General features: G+C 49.3%; 1 protein-coding gene across 1 annotated transcript; it reads right to left on the bottom strand.

Annotated features, from left to right (window-relative positions):
• Nucleotides 1-7716: 7716 nt before the first annotated feature.
• LOC118638345 (kallikrein-9-like) lies at nt 7717-14365 on the bottom strand. The gene is made up of 5 exons (XM_036274092.1): nt 14251-14365; nt 13908-14076; nt 11294-11559; nt 8375-8511; nt 7717-8005 (listed from the first exon to the last, which is right to left on the bottom strand). The coding sequence occupies exons 1-5, from the start codon at nt 14363-14365 to the stop codon at nt 7853-7855; spliced, it is 840 nt and encodes a 279-aa protein (XP_036129985.1). The 3' UTR covers nt 7717-7852.
• Nucleotides 14366-15770: the final 1405 nt, after the last annotated feature.

Raw genomic sequence — 15770 nt, 5'->3', positions numbered from 1 at the left:
GGTGAGCTGAGACCAAGGTACAGGAGCACTGCACAGAAATCAGGGCAGAGGTGGAAGAAAGATCTAGGACTTAGATAAGCAGAAAGGATGTGGTTGAAATAGGGAAAGAGGAACGAATAATAGGGAAATAGAGACAGGAAGATGAGAGAGAGAGAAAGAGAGAGAGAGAGAGAGAGAGATCAATGTGAACAAGACACATCAATTGGTTGCCCCCCGCATGACCCTGACAAGGATCAGGAATCGTACCTGCAACCCAGGTACATACCCTTGACTGGGAATCGAACCTGCAAACCTATGGTCTCTGGGCCAACACACTAACCTCTGACCCACACCAACCAGGGCCCATCACACCAGTTTGTCTGCATCTTCCCCACCTTCACCCTCATCAGATGGGCAGCCCAGGAAGGTCCAAGCCCAGGTCTGACTCATCTCTGTGACCCCAGAATCACCCAGTTCAGGCTGGGTTCATGAGAAGCTTCAAAATATGTTAATTGAATGAGTGAATGTCTTTCTCCAGAACCTTCTTTTCCTGGTGAACTCAAACTCATGCTTCAAGACTCAACCTAAATACCCCCTCCTACAAGAAGTCTTCCCTGATTTCTCCAGGCAGACTCCATCTTTTCCTCCCCTGAGCACTCACAACCTCTTCCACCTGCCACAAGCCTGATTGACAAGCTGGGTCTGGCTCTCTTTGAATGTATCCTCTCAATGGTACAGCAGTTTGATGCATGAATTCTGGACCTGAATTACATGGGTTCAAATTTCAATACTGGCAATTATTTGTTGTATGAACTTGATCAGATCACTGGACCTTTCCCCATTGCTCCATCTATATAATAGTAACCAGGGTGGTAGGGGGCTAGTAAATTCACTCTTCCGAAGCATGGTAGTATCTGGCACATTTCCAAAAACCTGTCTGTCCATCTCCTACAGAGCCCTGCACTGCCTCCCATGACTGGAGTCATCTTACTCCCTCTCCAGACAAGCAGGCCTTGAGACCAAGGGCTGAATACCCACTATGTGCCATACTAACTGCTTTAAGACCATCTCAATAGCTACCTTTGTGGACTGTTTATTCTGTTTATTCTCATTGACTTCTCATAAGAGTCTTTTCCATCTCAATTTCACAGGAACAAGGTGGGGAAATTGAGGTAGATCATTCAAGTAATTTCTTCAAGGTCACACAGTAAGTGATAGAAATACATTTTCTCTCTAACTGGTGAACTCCTACTTATCCTTCAAAACCCCATGCTATGCCTTCTCATCTGAGAAGACTTTTCTGACTCCTTCGGGAAGAGTCCTTGGTCCCTCCTTGGGACACACGGTACCTCTTTCTGTTATAACAATGATGAATTTTTTTTAAGTTATTAATTTTTAAAAAGGATTTAATTTTTTTATTTTTTATTTTTTAGAGAGAGAGAGATAGAAACATTGATATGAGAGAGAAATATTGACTGGCCATCTCTTGCACACCTCCTACTGGGGGTTGAGCCCAAAACCTGGGCATATGCCCTGACCTGGAATAGAACCAGGACCTCTCAGTCCAAGGGATGATGCTCAATCCACTGAGCCACACTGGCCGGGCAGAATTTATTATTATAATTTTTTTGTCCTCACCTCAGAACTTTTTTTTTTTTCATTTATCTTTAGATAGAGTGGGAGGGAGAGTGGGAGGAAGAGAGACAGAGAGAAACATCGATGTGAGACAGACACATCAAGTGGTTGCACGACCCCAACAAGGGTTGGGAACAAACTGCAACCAAGGTACATCCCCTTAGCAGGAACCGAACCTGGGACTCTCTAGTTCGCAGGCTGATGCTCTAACCGCTAAGCCAAACCAGCCAGGGCGAATTTGTTATTTTTCAAGTCAGCAATGTATTGAGTGGCTTCTGTGTGCCAGTCAGTGTACCAGGTGCTGAGAAAACCACAGTGAATAAATTAGAGTCCCTGCTCTCATGGACTCTTTGGAAGGGGACAGATTATTGTGGAGTAAACATATAAATGAAAGTGTTTCTGCTATAATAAGTGCTGCAAAAGAAATAAAGCAATGTATTGGTGACACAGTTGGGGGGGGGGCTTTAGTCAGGGCAATCCTGGAGGGCATCACTGAGGAGGTGACCTTTGCGTGGAGACCTGAATGCCAGGAATGCAAGGCTTACCTGTCTCCTTGACCTGACTAGCAGCTCTCTGAGGGTAGGGCCCAGTCTGATTCATCTCTAGGAACTGACGCAGGACAGGGTTCAATAAACACTTGTGACATGACTGAAGAAACTGGTGAATTGTCTTAAAAAATGAACTGAGTTTTTGAGTCCCCACCCACCTTTGTTCTGATCCTGGCATAACAAACTCAGCTGATATGTTTCATCGATGTTCCCTGGGTGTTCTAATGGGGGTGGGGGAAGGGTCAATGGAAGGGACTGTGCACCAGTATTGTGTGAGGGCAGGGACCTTGTAGCCCAGCGTGGGGCCTGCTGTATAATACATGCTCAATACGTTGGTGTTTCAATGGGGAAAACAAGAACCTGAACTGGATGGAAAATTTCCTATTGTGCGTATGGTCAGCTTAAGTTACTTCTCCAAAAATTCAGGCTAAGTGGGGAGGCAAGAACAATTGTTAGCTTTGCCTGGATTCTGTGTATAACTCCCCCTACCCCATCCCTCCAGCATATTTGGAATATTTACACGGAGACAGTTTCAGAGAGAGGAAATGAACCCCTCTTCCACATTTTCAGAGCAAAATGCCAAATACATTTTGGGATGGGGGTGGGGGTGGAGTTGGTCCCGGGTTATGGGGGTTGGATGAGGGATGAGAATGAAGACGTGGGGAGCTGGGGTTGCAGCTCTTGGTTGGTGAAGGCATGCTGCTGATGGATCTAACAAACAAACAGGAAAATGTCCCCTAAATTTCAGAGGGCTTCTTTGCATGAACTTAACACCTGAGGTGAGGAAAGTTCCTCTGGTCTTAGAGGCTGAAATGGAGGCACAGTGAGGTCCCTTGGAAGGCAGAGAAGGTACCAGATGACGCAGAGCCGTCCCAGCTCCTGCTGGGACAGGACCAACTGGTGTTGGGTGGACCCAGATGTGGGAAACAGTGGGAGGGAAGGAGGAAGTGGTTCATCAGTGCTTCATACAACTTCCGAGGTGGGTGGACAATGTGATTTTCCCATCAGCCCTGAGGAATGAAGATGGGGATGGTGTGGGGGGTAGGACTAGGGACTACTCCTGTGCTTTTCTCCCCAGGACACAGTCACACATGTAGTCACCAGGACCTGTTCACAGATCATGACACCAAATAACATTTAGTCAGAGCTCACCACCCACTGTGTAAGGCTTTACTGAGAATTACCATAATGATCTGTGCGCACACACGTTATATCAGTCTCCCCACAATACATCGATGAGATAGGCACTCTGTGTTTCCATTTTTCAGGGAAGGAAACTAAAGCTCAGAGAGGTTCCTAGCTTGGCCAAGGCCACACAGCAGAGAATGGTAGAGGAAGCTGGACTAGCGGACTGAGAACTTCTCTCATAAACTGGGTGAGCACTGACTTCCTGGCCCCTCGTGAACAGGACTTGCCCCACTTTCTGCACTCCATCAGGGAGAGGAGGGAAGAGGAGAGGTGTTTGCTGGCAAGGGTGGATGGCTGAGGTTTGAACGGGGCCAGGGCTGAGCCCAGCGACTGTACAGGAAGGATGGCAGATGGTGAAGGAGTCTTGGGACTGGTGGGTCAGTTGGAGCGAATGGTTTTCTCGATCCAGGAAGTGTATTTGCAGATCTGTGTGTAGACAGCTGGGTGCTGAGCAGAGCCGCAGGGGTAGACACCCCAGGAAAGGGTGCCCTGCAAGGTCTCATCACAGACCAGAGGGCCACCGGAGTCACTCTGGGGGTAGGAGGAAGGAGAGATCAACATCACACACCAATGTGAGGGCAGCTTCCTCTTCTCTCAGACCAACTCTCTTAGAGGCCTGATTCCTCACTCTCTTCCCTGAGGTGAAGCCCCAGTCACCTCATTCTCCAGTCATTCACTCATTTGTGTGTGTGTTTAAATATATTTTGTTGATTTTAGAAAGAGAGGAAGGGGGAGGGAGAGAGAGAGAAACGTGTATGTGAGAGGGAGACATTGATCTGCTGTCTCCTGCACGCCCCCTACTGGGGATCAAGCCCACAGCCTGCGCATGTGTCCTGACCAGGAATCAAACAGGCAACGTTTAGGTGTATGGATGATGCCGGAACAACTGAGCCGCTCTGGCCAGGGCCACTCATGATTTTTTGACAGTGGGCTGCTGTAATGACCCAGTTGTCATCTATGAGGAGTCCCCCAAATAGCAGTTGGAAGCCCTGGAACAAGGTTGCAAATGTGCCTGGAAATGCCGACCCCCCAGCACCTTGGACTCACTCCTGTGCTCTGTAGTTTCCTGCAGCAGAAGGGAGAGGGTTGGATTGCCCCCCCTGGGGCAGTGTAGGAGGGGGAGGGCAGGAAAACCAATGCGGGTTCAAAGAGACACACGCCAAGTTCTCAGCCTACCTCTTCATATGTCCACACACGCGCACACATGGGGATCCTGGCCCAGCACATGCCTCCACACGGACACTCATTGTGTTGTCGGTGGAAGGGGGGTTCTTGTGACGGCGTGAGAAAATGTCCTGAGACTAGCACAGGAAGATGAATAATATTTGTTGGTGAGGAAAGAAACCCTTGCATTTCCAATTTATTTCCCTACATCCCGCCATGGAAAAGGTATAACCATGCTTTCAGCAGGTCCAGAATAAAGTCCGCTGCCCATAGTTTCTGCTCCATATAAATGAACTGTCCCATCCAGCATCCTACGTGTGAAATCTGCATGGCCACGGACCATGGAGCTGCTAAGGGCACATGACTGTGGAGAGAGAATGTGCAAATGCACAGAAGAGCACGGGTCATGGAGCAAGAAAGAGCAAGAGCGAAGGAACTGTGGGGATTTTAACCAGGAGCTTCTTCAAACTAACCAAGTAACTTTCCAAGATTCCAAGCACTTCTGATGGAGCCTAACCCCTGGCCAATACATTGTTAGACTGACAGGCAAGCACTTTCACTGTGTGCTTGTCATCCCAACTTCACTGTGCCCATCTCTCTCCTCTCCCCTCAACAATCCAGCATGGGATGAAGGAAGGGAGGGGTGTTAATCCCTTTGGAGGAACAATGCTGTGTGAAGCTGTAGCTTCCTGGTGAAGCTTCTCAGATGATCATGCTCACAAGGTGTGAATTCCCTTTGCTTTGTTTCCTTTATTAATATTAACTAACTAATTTCCATGATAATAACTGAAGCCCGTGAATCATCACAGAGAGTCCCACACCCGAGCATGCTTCCACATGCTCCCACATGTGTCCACATGCTCTACACTCCCGTGTGTATCTGCACCCCTCAGCAAGCAGCCCCACAGGCTTGATGCATCAAAGGTTTACTGGTGGAAGATCACTCCGCAACACAAGGCCAATGTAGAGCAAAACGACTTTATTGCAAACACCTGGGCGCAGGCAGGCTGAGTCCAAGAAGGGAGTCAGCCCCGAATAACAGTTGGGGTGTAGGTTATATACTCTGCTTCTAGCTTCTGGCACTCTTGCTGACGTACTCTGCATGGCCCATTGTCCCCTTTGCAGTTGGACTGGTCTGGTATCACATTCCGAATCTGTTGGGTGGTTCTGGCCTTGCAGATGATCCGGATAATCCATACTCAACAGAAGGCTGAGCAAAGGTCATGCAAGCAACACATTTTTTCCACAGTTTCTGCCATTTGCAAGTTTTTGCCTTTACCCTTTAAAACGTTATTAACACTTTCAGTGTGCTCGTGCAAATTTGCAGTGTGACCTTGCACACTCCAACCTGCTGCCAGCAGTGCCATGTCTCCACCTGCCCCTGGGAAAGACCGTCCACAGAAGCCCCCACATGTGGTTGCACACTTTACACATCCCACACCCTACCACAGGCTCACAGACACCACCGCTGCCTTCCGGCCCTCTCGCCTGCCAACAGCAAGAGCAGGAACATCCAGGTGCACACTGCAGCAGGTGGTGGGCATCCCATGCTGGGGCCTGGGGGAGGGAGAGCCCTGGGCTGAGAGAGGAGGGAGGAGCCTGAAATCCTTGTAGGATCTTGGGATTGGGGAGGGAGCAGAGCATCCAGAATGTTCTTCTGGGTCCTGCAGGAGGAAGGGGCTGGGACCCAGATTCTTAGGTCTCAGTTAGAAGGGAGCAGGGCCCCAGATTCCAGACTCTGAAGAGAGAGGGCGCTGGGGGTCTGGATATTTAGGTTTCAGGGAGGAGGAAATTAAGAACCTGGATTCCTCGTGTATCTTGGGGGAGAGGAGACTGGGGCTCAGACTCCTAGGTGTTGAAGGAGGAAGGGATGTGAGGTTAAAGTCCTGGGCCTGAAGGAGTTGAAGCCCGGGGTCCAGATGCCACCCTCGGAGAATTTACAGGGTCCAAGGTTGGGTCACCTACAAATTCGGACCCGGAATAAGAGGCCCCTGTACTTCAGCTATCTGCCTGGAAGAGGAATCTGGAGCCTTTGAACTGAGAAGCCCCGCCCCCTGCCCCGCCCCCCCCGCCCCCCCCCCCCCCCCCCCGCACCTGAACCAGCATCCCTGGGCTTGAGTGAGGACGGGCTGAGGGGCTGAAGGGACGTTCTTGAGGGAGGAGGGGCTGGATTCTCGGGGTTCAGAGGCAAGGGAGAGGACTCAGTGCTGTGACTGCTGTTTCTGAAACAGAAAGTCCTGGGGGCTCCGACATCTGAGTCTGGGAGTGGACGGGGCTGGAGACGCTGAATCCTAGGTCTGAGAGTAGGAGGAGACCTGGGACTTAGACCCCTGGGTCTGAATGAAAAGGAGGCCGGAGTCTGGACTTCTCCACAGAAGGGATGTGAGGGCTCGTGGCCCCGACTTTGGGCCTGAGGGAGGAGCGGAATTGAAGAAAGGCGAGTCTTCTTGTTCCCGACATCTGAGAGCAGATGCTCCCCGCTCGCTGTCCTCTAGGGGTTCAGATCTGGGAAGGCAGATTTGGGAGGCACGGTGACCTGGTTTCCCCTTCTCCTGGGGGCGACGGGATCAGCCTGAGCAGAACCCAGACTTGCTGCAATAGGGCTGATGGGGTCAGACTTCAGGCAGGACTGACCAAGGGCTCAAGGGAAACTTTACAATTATTATTATTGACAGTAGGACAGAAGTCTGCCATTCTCTCCGCCGCCCCCCAACCTTGGCCTTCTCTGTTGGCGGTTGCCTTTCAGTCCTCCGCCGCCTCTGGTTGCCCTTCCTCCGTCCCACAACGCAGGCAGAAAGAAGAAACGGCTCCCCACTTTTATTGCAAAATCATCCATTGGATCTGAAGATATCGAGACCCTCCCCTCAACTTCTCTCAGAAGGTCCAGAGCCAAATTCAAACCCAAAACAGGCCTGAAGTGGGGCCTCGAGGGGCGGAGCCAGGCCCTGCCTGCTTCCACGGGGGGAGGGGGGGGAGGCTATAGCGCCCCTGACGTCACCGGGCTGCATCTCTTGCAGAGGAGGCGGGGACACACGGGGTGGAGTCCAGTGGGGACGTCTCATTGGGCAAAGTTCCTAGGGGAGGGACTATTTGGTGGAGTGCATGCCTGCGGCTGAGCCACCAGGTGATGCTGTTCCCCTGGGTAGTGCCAGTTCTCGGTGAACCCACAGTCTGAGCCACTGAGGTAGAAGTGTCTCCCTGCTCCATCCCCAGGGGGTGGAGCCTAAATATCCAGAAGGCTTCTCCAGGACAGCTGAGGCCAAGGATGGAGACCACTGAGGCTGGAGCACCGTACCCTGCGCCCACCCTCCTCATGTGCTCGTCCAAGGCACCGGGCCTCAGTTTTCCTTCATCGTCTTTCTGATCCAGTGCACATAGTGGCAGACGCTGCTATAGACGGCAGGGTGCCGTGGTCCGGAGCAGGGCTCCGAACCCCCCAACACCACACCAGCCAGAGTCCCATGGCAAACCAGCGGGCCCCCAGAGTCACCCTGTGCGTGAGAGAAGAGCAGAGAAACTGTTAGACCAGTCTAATTATGACATTACACAGACCACTTCCTTCCTCCCTGGGACCCCCAGTTTCTAACTCCCCTGACACCCGGATGTCTAAGTCTCTAGTCCCTCCTCCCTCAGACCCAGGAGTAAAAGCTCATAGCCTTCACCTCTCAGCATTCTGGACCCAGCATTCTGCGTTCCTAGCACCCTCTTCCCCAGGACTTAGAGTCTGGCCCCCAGTTCCCTCCTTTTTTAGATCCAGAAATCCTGGTGCTGGTCCCATCCTCTCCCAGGACCCAGGACCCAGGACCCAGGCATGCCAGCAGGATATCCAGCCTGCTCCTCTGCCCCAGAGCAGGTCTCACCTGACAGGCACCCCGACCCCCTTCCCATAGGCCGGCACAGAGCATGTGCTTGGAGAATTGGAATAGATACGCCTCATGGCAGAGTCTAGGCTCCAGGATGCTGATGTTGGCACACTGCAGCGTGAGTGGAAACTGCACTGTTGAGGAAGGAGGTCATAAACAGTCAGCATCTGTAACCATCTCACTCAGCACACACACACACACACACACACACACACACACACACACACCATTTCTTAAAGAGAATCCATAGAACCACAGTATAAGATTCACCTAGACGGGACTTCCGGGGCGTAGATAAACAGGGTATCGTGTCCTCCCACAACCGCATCAAAATTACAACTAAACTACAGAACAACCATCATTCAAAACTGCCTGAAATCAAGCTGGACGGAAGTCCTACAACTATGGAATTAAAGAAGCAGCCACATCGAGACTGGTAGGAGGGCCGGAGGCAGACGGGTTGGTCCCACACCCATGTGTGGCAGATAAAAATTAGGGGGACACTTTGGCTGGGAAGGTCCTCCCTGAGGACAGAGGGGTCCCCGTCCCACTCAGGGTTCCAGTGCCAGGAAGAGAGTCCCCATATCTTCTGGCTGTAAAACCAGCAGGAACTGAGGCTCAGGGAGGCTGAGGTGGCTGGAGCCCCAGGCAGCTCCTCTTAAAGGACCTGCGCACGGACTTATCGGACTCTCTCCCTCTAAGCTTGGAGGGGAGGCAGCTCAAGGGGCACCAGAGACATACAGGGAAGAATTGAGCTGTTTGGCATTGGAGCGAGGGCTGGAGAGGGGGGTTTCTGTGCTGTCAGAGGCCTTTGCTCCTTTGGTGAGCCCTTCCCTGGGGCAGCAGACAGCCGCCATACCTGGGACTCCAGCAACCTGGCTCACACTGGTTGCCCAGCCCTGGTGATTCCCTGAGGCCCCGCCCCACCCAACTTTCAGGCCCACCCAAGCTGTTGCCAGTTGCTTTACCATAGGATTGGCCTGTCTTGGATCCTGCTTCAGGTTTTCCTAAATTCTTTCAAACAAGCAGCATCTGGTCTCAGCTAGCCCCATACCTCTCATTAAGTAATACACAGAAACAAACACAGAGAGGCCGCCAAAATGAGGAGACAAAGAAACAGGTCCCAAATGAAAGAACAGAACAAAATTCCAGAAAAATACCTAAGCAAAATGGAGATAAGCAACCTAACAGATGCTGAGTTCAAAATACTGCTTATAAGGATGCTCAGTGAACTTAGTGAGAACCTCAGCGAACTTAGTAAGGGTCTCAAGAGCATAAAAAAGGACCAGTCAGAAATGAAGGACGCACAGTCAGAAATGAAGGAGGCATTAACTGAAATAAAGAATAATTTACACAGATTCAATAGTAGAGTAGGCAAAACCAAGAAGCAAACCATCAATTTGGAATGTAAGAAAGCAAAAAACACCCAATCAGAACAGCAAAAAGAAAAAAGAATACAAAAAAATGAGGGTAGTGTAAGGAGCCTCTGGGACAACTTCAAGCGTGCCAATATTTGCATATTGGGGGTGCCAGAAGGAGAAGAGAGCGAACAAGAAATCAAAAACCTATTTGAAACAATAATGGCAGAAAAATTCCCTAACTTGGTGAAGGAAACAGACAGACAAGTCCAGGAAACACAAAGAGTCCCAACCAAGATGAACCCCAAGAGGCCCACACCAAGACACATCATCAACAAAATGCAAAAGGTTCAAGACAAAGAGAGAATCTTTTTTTTTTTTTTTTATCCTCACCCGAGGATATTTTCCATTTTTTTTTGTACAGATAGAGTAGGAGGGAGAGAGAGAAGAAGGGAGAGAGAAAGAGAAACATCGACGTGAAGGGACACATCGAGTGGCTGCCACCCGCACGACCAACCAGGGCCGGGGACAAACTGCAAGCGAAGTACGTGCCCTTAGCGGGAACCGAACCCGGGTCTCTCTGGACCGCAGGCCAACGCTCTAACCGCTGAGCCAAACCGGCCAGGGCCAAAGAGAGAATTTTAAAAGCAGTAAGAGAAAAGCAGTTAGTTACTTACAAGGGAGTTCCCATAAGACTGTCAGCTGATTTCTCAAAAGAAACTTTGCAGGCCAGAAGGGATTGGCAAGAAATATTCAGAGTGATGAAAAGCAAGAACCTACAACCAAGATTACTCTATCCTGCAAAGCTGTCATTTACAATCAATGGCCATATAAAGAGTTTCCCAGACAAGAAAAAGTTAAAGTTCATCACCACCAAACCATTATCATATGAAATGTTGAAGAATCTTTTTGAAGAAAAGATAAAATATATGAACAAACAAAATGGCAGTGAATACATATCTATCGACAATGGAATCCACAAACAAAATGAACAGGCAGAACAGAAACATTCTCATAGATAACAGAGAACATTTTGTTAGTTGCCAGATGGGAGGGGGTTTGAGGGAATGGGTGAAAAAGGTGAAGGGATTAAGAAGAACAAATTGGTTGCTAGACTGACAAACCTCAAAGAGAAGGGGGTTGGGGGTTGGGAAGAAATAAACCAAAGAACTTATATGCATAACCAATGGACACAGACAACAGTGTGGGAAAAGGCAGGAGGGGGGCGGGAGTGGGAGCAGGGGATCAATGGGGGGAAATGAGGAACATCTGTAATACATTCAACAATAAAGATACAAATTTTAATTAATTTATTAAATAAATAAATACCATTTTAAAAAAAAGATGAAAACAAGAGACAGTCACAAAGAGACAGAATCATAGCATGAAAGAGAAACATGTATATGAAGAGGGAGAGAGGGAGGAAGAGCGAGAAATATATGGGTGGATAGATAGATAGATCAATAGAGGATAGAGACGAAAAGGCAGAAACAGAAGGAGGAGGGATATAGACATTCAACATGAGGCTTACAAGAGCGTGTAATGAGCAAGACTGTACCCTTGTGGCTGGACACGGACCCCCAGCCTGAGATGAGGCACTGGGTGCCTGGGGAGACACAGGTGTGGCTGAAGTTGAGGGGCTGCACAGCAGGTCCCAGGCGTGCCTTCCTGGGCAGACGGATCAGCATGATGTCATTATTGTGGTCTTGGGCACTGAAGTTCTTCTTGAACCCAGGGTGGGGAAAGAAGTCTGTAACCCGAAACAGCTGCTCTGGACCCTCCCTTTTCAAGAGGTGGTGCTCTCCAAGACGGACCCACAGATACCTGCTGGAACAAGCCCCGGGTGTCAAGATGAATGTCCTCCAGGGTGTGGTGTGACTCTCCACAAGCTACATATCCTCTCTGGGCACCCATTATATGTGTGATCCAAGAGTGCTGTGTGATTTTAAGCAAGGCACACACCCTCTCTGGGCCCCTGATTCCCACTCCATTCCTTTGTCTGCCTCTGCTTTTCTAGTTCTCCCCCAAGAGCTCACCCCTTTTCTAAGTCCATGCCAACTGAGCCTCCTTCTTCCTTGCCCCACCTGGAGTCTTGCTGATGACCTGGAACCATGTACACACATGGAGGGCTCCACCTACAACACATAAACAGCCTCACCGCTGCCTCCACAGGTCTGGTGGATTCTGTGGGGAGTGGCTCTGTGTGTGCTCCAGTGTGTATGTATGTATGGAGGGTGATGGGATATGGAAAATCCCAACTTCGGGGTCATCTGTGGCCTCAGGCATGTCCTGTCTGCCATACCTGTCACCCCTCAATGCATTTCCTCGTGAGGTCTAACCTCGAGCTTTCTCACTAGGGTTCTAGTTTACTTGTTCTGTTCTGGGTCCATGCCCTGGACAGCTGGACACCTTGTGGAGGTCGACATGTCCACCTCCCAGCATCTGACCTCTCACATTAGGAACCAGGCTAATGACTGAGAACTCTGGGTTAGAGGAGTATGAGGTTATTTCTGTCTCTGTGCTTTTCTGTCACCGTGTTGTCTCTGCTCTGTATCTGGAAAATTAGCCTCTCCTCCACCCAAATTCATCCTTGCTCCTGAATTCTTTCTACCTCCATATCTCTTCTTTTCTTTTCTCCTTTTTTTTTGTCTCTGGGGCTGCAATCTGAACATTGCTCTTCTAACCGGGTGTACAGACCTTGAGCTGAAAGAGGCCTCATCATGGAGCAATGCATGATGGGAAATTCCCACATAGCATCCTGTAGCAATGCTATTAGCAAGCCCAGAGTCTAAACTCTAGTATTCTAGGACTGAGCACCCTAGAAATCCACAAATTCTAGAATTCTATTAGATTCAGGTTCTAGAATTTTATGAATCCAAGATCATAATGTTCTAGATTTCTGTAGATCAAAAAATTCTAGCGTTTTAAAAATGATCTGAATTAAATCTAAGACTTAATAAGCCTAGAATTCTGATAGTTTTGGGACAATCTGATGAGAAAATCATTCTAGAATTCTACAAATATATCATTTTGGTAATTTAAACGTCTAGGATTCAAATAGTTGGAGACTCGAGAATTGTCTGAATTAAAACTTTGGGAATTTTAGGCATCTGAAATGATAGCATTCTGGGATATTAAATCCACCAAATTCTAGGTGTTTATGAGTACGACCTTCTGGAATTTTCTTGGTTCGAGATTCTGGAATTTCACTAATCACAGTATTCTAGGACTATGTTCAACTACAGTTGATGAACCTAGCCAGAATACTCAATATAAGATTCTAAGACTCTAAGATTTCTCTATCTAGTATCATTGTTGAGCACTTGAAATGTGGTTCGTTCAAACTGAAATGTGTCGTCCTTCTAAAATACAGAATTTCAAAGGGTTACACAAAAAAGAGTAAACTACAACGTTCATAGAGATTTAAACATTGATTACAAGTTAACATAATATTTTGAGTATATAAAGTTAAATCTATTATTAAAATTAAATATTCTTGTTTATCTTTTACTTTTGCAACGTGTCGACTAGAAAACCTAAAACTTGCATAGTTAGTGTTCTATTTCATTGGCAGTGTTGCTGTGGTCTCCTAAGATTCCAGAATTCTCTGAGGCTGATGTAGCATCTCATGGATCTAAGATTTTCGGAGTCTACAATTCTGGGTTATTTTGCGTGAGAATTTAGAATTCTAAGAGTGTAAATTTCAAATCTTAGACCCTTAGAACCAGATTATTTAAAACCCAGAATTAGCCCTGGCCAGTTTGGCTCAGCGGTTAGAGCGTTGACCTGCGGTCCCGAGACACCCGGGTTCGGTTCCCGCTAAGGGCATGTACCTCGGTTGCAGTTTGTCCCCGGCCCTGGTCGGTGGTGCGGGTGGCAGCCACTCGATGTGTCCCTTTCACATCGATGTTTCTCTCTCTCTCCCTCCCACTCTACCTGAACAAAAAAATGGGAAAATGTCCTCGGGTGAGGATAAACAAAACAAAACAAACAAACAAAAAAACCACCCAGAATTAGGAAAACTGGATTCTTGGTAATTTTGAGTTGAACTTCTGGGAACAGAAACAGAGGCTCAGCGCTTCTTGCCTACAGATCCCTTCCTCCTCTACCAAAGACCCTTGCCCCCCTCACCCTTCCCTTACCCCCACCCCCTCCCCAGCGTGGTTACTCACGGCTTATGGCAGTGGGCAGCTGTGAGCAGCCAGCGGTCACCGATTAAGACCGCCCCGCATAACAAGTTGTAGGGGTTGCGCGTGTGGTAGAAGAGGCCGGCCTGCCAGGGCTGGGAGTTGGGGTGGCATTCCTGAGCCCCGATGGCTCTGGTGTCTGCCCAGCTGCTCCCTGGGGGCAGGTGAGAGGCAGAGGGGTCAGTGAAGAGCAAGTTGGGAGGGCTGGAGAGATGCTGAGAAGCCTAGAGGGCAGAGACAGAAGTTGGGGGTGCAAAGGGTGAGGTGGAGAGGAGGCTGAGGCCATACAGGGGCCGCGGGGTGGGCAGGATGGACCGAGGAGCCTCACCTGCTGCCCAGAGAGAAAGCAGAGCGCAGAAGAAACTCAGCTTCATGACCTCTGGGTGCCTGGGTCCTGGAGTCTGGCTCTGGTATCCCTGCTTCTTTATGGTAAGCCATGCCATCTCCTTCCTCCTCCCTGTGATGAATTAGGGCTAAAAAAATGTCACTGGAGGAGGAGGATTCCTGGGGCCTTGACTGAAGGCCCTGAGAAGGCGGCCACGCAGGGGAACCGCCTGTCTGGACAAGGTGAGTGCTGCCAGGCCAGGGGTTGACAGCATGGGGATGGTCGGCCAGAAAATGGAATCCTCCTGGGTGTCTTCAAAGACGAGGAACCCTCATTCCCCATGCCCTCTGCATGCAGGATCTAGACAGAGGGTATTCTGTGGCCGAGAGGAGGAAGAAGGTGAGGAAGAAGATCCCTAAGGCGGGGTCCTGGGTGGAAGCAAGTCGATCCGTTTTTTTTTTTGTTTGTTTGTTTGTTTTATCCTCACCTGAGGACATTTTTTTTTGTTTTTTGTTTTGTTGTTGTTCAGATAGAGTGGGAGGGAGGGAGAGAGGGAGAGAGAGAGAGGGAGAGAGAGAAAGAGAGAGAGAGAGAGAGAGAGAGAAACATCGATGTGAAAGGGACACATCAAGTGGTTGCCACCTGCACAACCCAACCAGGGCCGGGGACAAACTGCAACCGAGGTACATGCCCTTAGCGGGAACTGAACCAGGGTCTCTCTGGACCGCAGGCCGACGCTCTAACCGCTGAGCCAAATCAGCCAGGGCAGCAAGTTGATCTTGAATGAAGCTGTGGTGAGCTGGGAACAAGGTACAGGAGCACTGCTCAGAAATCAGGGCAGACGTGGAGGAAGGATCTAGGACTTAGAGGGAAGAAACCACACAGGGAGACAGAATGTGGCTGAGGTGGGGAAAGAGAAAGAAATAATAGAGAGATAGACACACACACACACACACACACACACACACATATACACTCAGAGAGAGAGAGAGAGAGAGAGAGAGAGAGAGAGAGAGAGGCAGAGACCACAGGTGTTCGAGAAACATAGTCCCAACTGGATTAACTCACACTCGTCATAACCTACCTCTGAGCTCCCTTCCTCACATCCTCAGCGCCACAAGGACCAGGTGGCCAACCTGCCTGGAACCTAGCACTGTTCCCCTCTTCCTTTTCTCTTATTACCACCAGATCTTGACTAAATCCAGAGAACATTCTCTCGTTTTTTTCTCATCCATCTCTTTCCCATCACCTCATTCTTGCTGCATCCCTCCCCCCCACGCGCCTCCTCATCAGATGAGGAGACCAGGAAGGGCCAAACCCAGGTCTAACTCATCTTAGTGTCCCCAGAATCACTCAGTTCAGGCTGGGTTCCGGGAGGTTTTAGAATATGTTAATTAAATGAGTGAATGTTTTTCTCCAGATCCTTCTTTTCCTGGTGAACTCGAACGCATTCTTCAAGACCCAATCTAATTACCCCCTCCTACAGGAAGTCTTCTCTGATTTCTCCAAGCAGACTCCATTAT

Source organism: Molossus molossus, unplaced genomic scaffold (assembly GCF_014108415.1).
Source record: "Molossus molossus isolate mMolMol1 unplaced genomic scaffold, mMolMol1.p scaffold_m16_p_21, whole genome shotgun sequence".
NCBI lineage: Eukaryota > Metazoa > Chordata > Mammalia > Chiroptera > Molossidae > Molossus > Molossus molossus.
Note: the sequence above shows the minus strand (reverse complement) of the source record. Positions and strands in the feature narration are given on the sequence as shown.